Raw genomic sequence first — 3,693 nt, forward strand, 5'->3', positions numbered from 1 at the left:
GGCAGGCCCAGCCTGGAAGGGCAGGCGAGGGTCAGTGCCATGCTGCCACCATGGGAAGGGGTCACCACCCACAGGGTGGCAGGAACCATGCAGGGTCACAGCAGCCCATAGGGATGGTCCTCGTGCATGCCCCACACCAGGGACAGTCCCATGCAGCCAGGGATGGTCCCACGCTGCCCCCCTGGCAGCCACCCCAAGCAGCTGCATGTGCCAGCTGCTGAGAAAGATGTGGAAAATATAAAAAAAGGAAACAAAATAAAACAAAAATAAGTCTCCCCACTGCCCCACCTCCCCCCCAGTCACCCCCAAAACAGCCCTGGGAAAAAGGAAGCACCCAACACAGGGCACTGTCAGGGTGGGAACATCCTCCAGCCAAGAAGGAGCCCTCCCAGCTCCTTATCTCTCCTTGTAGCAGAAGACCCCAAACCTGCCCTTGCTGGGGAAGCCGAAGGTGCGGACACCAGGTTCTGTGGGACCACAGTTGGCCCGGGGCTTGGCGATGGGATAGCGGACGCTGCCGTCCGCCAGCCAGCAAGCATCGCAGCGGTCCAGCCCCTGGAACTTCCAGGCGGAGTAGAGATGTCCCACCCGGGCGATCTCAGCCCCCGCGTCCTGGCAGCTCTGCTTGGCCTCCTCCAGCGTCATCCCGTCTGGGCGGTCCAGGTAGAAAACCTCTCCTAGGAGGGACAGGGAAGCATGAGAGAGGTGCATCAGTGCTGAGCATCATCCAGAGCATCCCTGCCTGGAGCATCCCAGCCCAGGCTGAGTCCTGTGCCCTAAGGGGGAAGGATGCCACCAACAGGGCACAGCATCCTCCTCAGGATCCCACCCCACAGCACTCACCTCTGAGCGTGGAGGAGAAGCAGAAGGCATCGAAGCGGTGCAGATGCCGGTCACGCGGGCCGTAGCTGCGGATGCCCGGAGCGAGGTGCAGCCCACCGCAGGGCTTGCGGGGCAGGCGGATGGGGTACTGCACAGTGCCGTCGGCCAGCCAGCCCGCATTACACCAGTCCAGCCCCTCGGTCCAGGCCTGGAAGAGCTGGTTGAACGTGGCGAGGATGGCGCCCTGCTCCTGGCACACTCGCTCGGCTTCGTGGAAGTTGAGCCTGTACTGCCCACGGGGAGGCTGGTAGGGGAACACGACGCCTGGGGGCAGACGGGGCACTCAGCCGGCTCCGTAGGCAGCCCCCCCGCCCCGAACCTGGCGCCGGTAGGAGCCACAGGTGTCCCCAACCCATCCCAAATTCAGGCTGTGGGACAGGGACCACCCCAGGGTGGCTCAGCCCATGCTCAGGCTGCGAGGATGGGGCTGCTCCGGGCACAGAGCCACCAGCGGTGAGTTGCCAGCGACATCTGGTGGCACAGGGAGACAGGGGCTCTGTCCTGGGGACATGTGGACCACCCTCATGGGGACAGCACCGCCACACACAGGGATGCACAGATTTTAACAGGGATGCAGGGACCTCCACCACACGGGTGTATGGACCACGGCCCTGGGGACACAGACAGTGGTCTCAGGGAGACACGGACCACCTCTGTGGTGATGGAGAGACTGTTGTCATGGGGATGCACAGGCTACAGGGACAGGGACACAAGGACCATTATCATGGGGATGTATGGGCCATGACCCCAGGACACATGGACCGCCAACATGGGGATGGATAGACCATGGGGATGTGCACCACCACAATGGACCACAGTCACAGGAACCAGTGGGGACAAGCCACCGTGAGGACAAGCCACCATGGGAGGAAAGGCCCAGGGGCAGAGGGTGGGGGCATGGCCATGGCAAGGGGGATGTTTCCCCAGCTCTGAGCTTGGCGGTGGAGCAAGGACTGAGTCAGGTGCCTCATGGCAAGTGAGCAAGAGGGGTTGGACCAGTCACCAGGGTTCATCACAAGACACGTGGGGACACCCAGGGCTGGGAGGCAAGGGAGCAGCTGCACATTATGTAGCACAGTGGGAAGACGGGTGGAAAAAGGCAGGAAACACTGTGGCCACAGGTCACCCCCAACTCTGACTCCCCAGTAGCATCCCCAGCATCCCAGCTGGGTAGTGCACTCTGGGCTCACTCACTGCTGAGACCCACAGTCAGACAGCCCCAAGCCACCACCCCATCCCACTGAGCAACCCGGCTCCTTTCTGCCCATGATTGGGCTCCTCAACCCCCCACCTTGCTATGTTTCCCAAGGAGGGGACGCCCCAGGAAGGCCAGGTTCACTGGCTTGGCACAGGGTGTCACACGGTCCCCACTGTGTCCCCACCTTGCAGCCGGAGGTCCACCACATTGTTCCCGTCCTCCAGCCCATCGATGACCTCACAGCGGTATTTGCCATCATCCCGCAAGCGCACGTCACTGACGACCAGTGAGGCCTCACGCTGGCCAGACTGGCGGAGGTGTGCGCGGCCCCGGAAGTCCCCAAAGGCCATGGAGGTCTTGCCAATGGCCACCAGCACATCCTCCTCCTTGGTGTAGTCATCCCGCAGCTTGGACCACTTGATGCGGATCTTGCGTTTGCCCTCCATCTCACGCTCATAATGGTAGTAGCAGGGCAGGGTGACATTGGCACCATTGGAGCTGTAGATGGGGTCTTTGGGGGTCTCCACCACCAGGTTGTCCCCATTGAAGTAAACCACTGGGGACAGGGAGGGAAGGAGTGAAGTGTGGGTCAGGGTCCAGAGATGGGCAGCATCCCCAAACCTACCCACAGCTGCTCTGCTTCCTCTCCACCCACCTCCTTTTCTGCCTGAGCATCCCACGAACATCTCATGAGCATCCCCCAAGCACCCCTGAAGCATCCTCGCCTGCTCCTCTGGGCCCCGCATCCCCCCAAGAGATGGGTCCCAGCCCCATCCCAGAGGCAGGGAGGGACTCTAACCCCTTGCACCAACCTGCCAGGCCCCCTTATCCCGCCAGCCCCTACCTTTCTCCTGCCCGTTGCCCTTGTCGTTCATGATGCGGTTGTAGTAGAAGCCGTTGTAGAACGGGGGGTGGAAGCCGCTGCCCAGCCACAGCAGCGTGGCCTCCAGGAGCAGCAGCAGCAGCAGCATGGCTGGGGAGCGAGGCTGAACCCTGAACCTGGGCTGCAGAGGGGGAAAGGTCTGTGGTAACACCCCAAAATCACCAGGAGGGCCACGGCGCCGCCTGTCACACGGCAGCAGGTAAACCCCATTGCAGGGATGCAAGGAAGGGGGCAAATAGCCAGCAGAGCAGCTCACCTGCCCCGAAGCCGCTCCGCTCCCTCCCTCCAGCCACCCCCTCTTCTGCTTGAGCATCCCACAAACACCCCCCCAGCATCCCTGCAGCACCCTCACCCGCTCCTCTGGGCCCTGCATCCCCCCAGAGAGATGGTTCCCAGCCATGCTGCCAGACTTGCCCAACAACCAGGGCTCCTGGTCCCCTCCATCCTCATCCTCCCACCTGGGTCACACTGTGCACATTCGCCACTGCTGTCCCTTGGGGCTTGCAGAGCTCCCAGCCCGGAGTGGGGAGCTGAGACCGAGCAGGGGATGGGGCAGCTGGGGGAAATGGGATCACAGGACATCCTTTGAACAGGGAGCACTGGGAAAACATCACGTAGGGGATGCAGGGGGGAGAGAAGTGGCCGAGCCCTGCTGTAAGCCACAAGCTCAGTTTACAGACGCAGCCGAGCGTGCAGCCCAGGCCAGGAGGGGAGGAGAGAGCCCGGGGCT

General features: G+C 62.6%; 1 protein-coding gene across 1 annotated transcript; it reads right to left on the reverse strand.

Annotated features, from left to right (window-relative positions):
* Positions 1–396: 396 nt before the first annotated feature.
* On the reverse strand, positions 397–3,051 carry HAPLN3 (hyaluronan and proteoglycan link protein 3). The gene is made up of 4 exons (XM_010072408.1): positions 2,925–3,051; positions 2,265–2,636; positions 844–1,146; positions 397–677 (listed from the first exon to the last, which is right to left on the reverse strand). The coding sequence occupies exons 1-4, from the start codon at positions 3,049–3,051 to the stop codon at positions 397–399; spliced, it is 1,083 nt and encodes a 360-aa protein (XP_010070710.1).
* Positions 3,052–3,693: the final 642 nt, after the last annotated feature.

This window comes from Pterocles gutturalis, unplaced genomic scaffold (assembly GCF_000699245.1).
Source record: "Pterocles gutturalis isolate BGI_N339 unplaced genomic scaffold, ASM69924v1 scaffold8152, whole genome shotgun sequence".
NCBI classification, from domain to species: Eukaryota; Metazoa; Chordata; class Aves; order Pterocliformes; family Pteroclidae; genus Pterocles; species Pterocles gutturalis.

Excerpts from the sequence above, each read along its gene's own strand:
- HAPLN3 (XM_010072408.1), bottom strand. The coding sequence starts at position 3,051 with ATGCTGCTGCTGCTGCTGCTCCTGGAGGCCACGCTGCTGTGGCTGGGC. Across the intron at positions 2,637-2,924 it reads GGGCAACGGGCAGGAGAAAG|TGGTTTACTTCAATGGGGAC; the intron begins GTAGGGGCTGGC and ends CCCTGTCCCCAG. Across the intron at positions 1,147-2,264 it reads GGTGGACCTCCGGCTGCAAG|GCGTCGTGTTCCCCTACCAG; the intron begins GTGGGGACACAG and ends GTCTGCCCCCAG.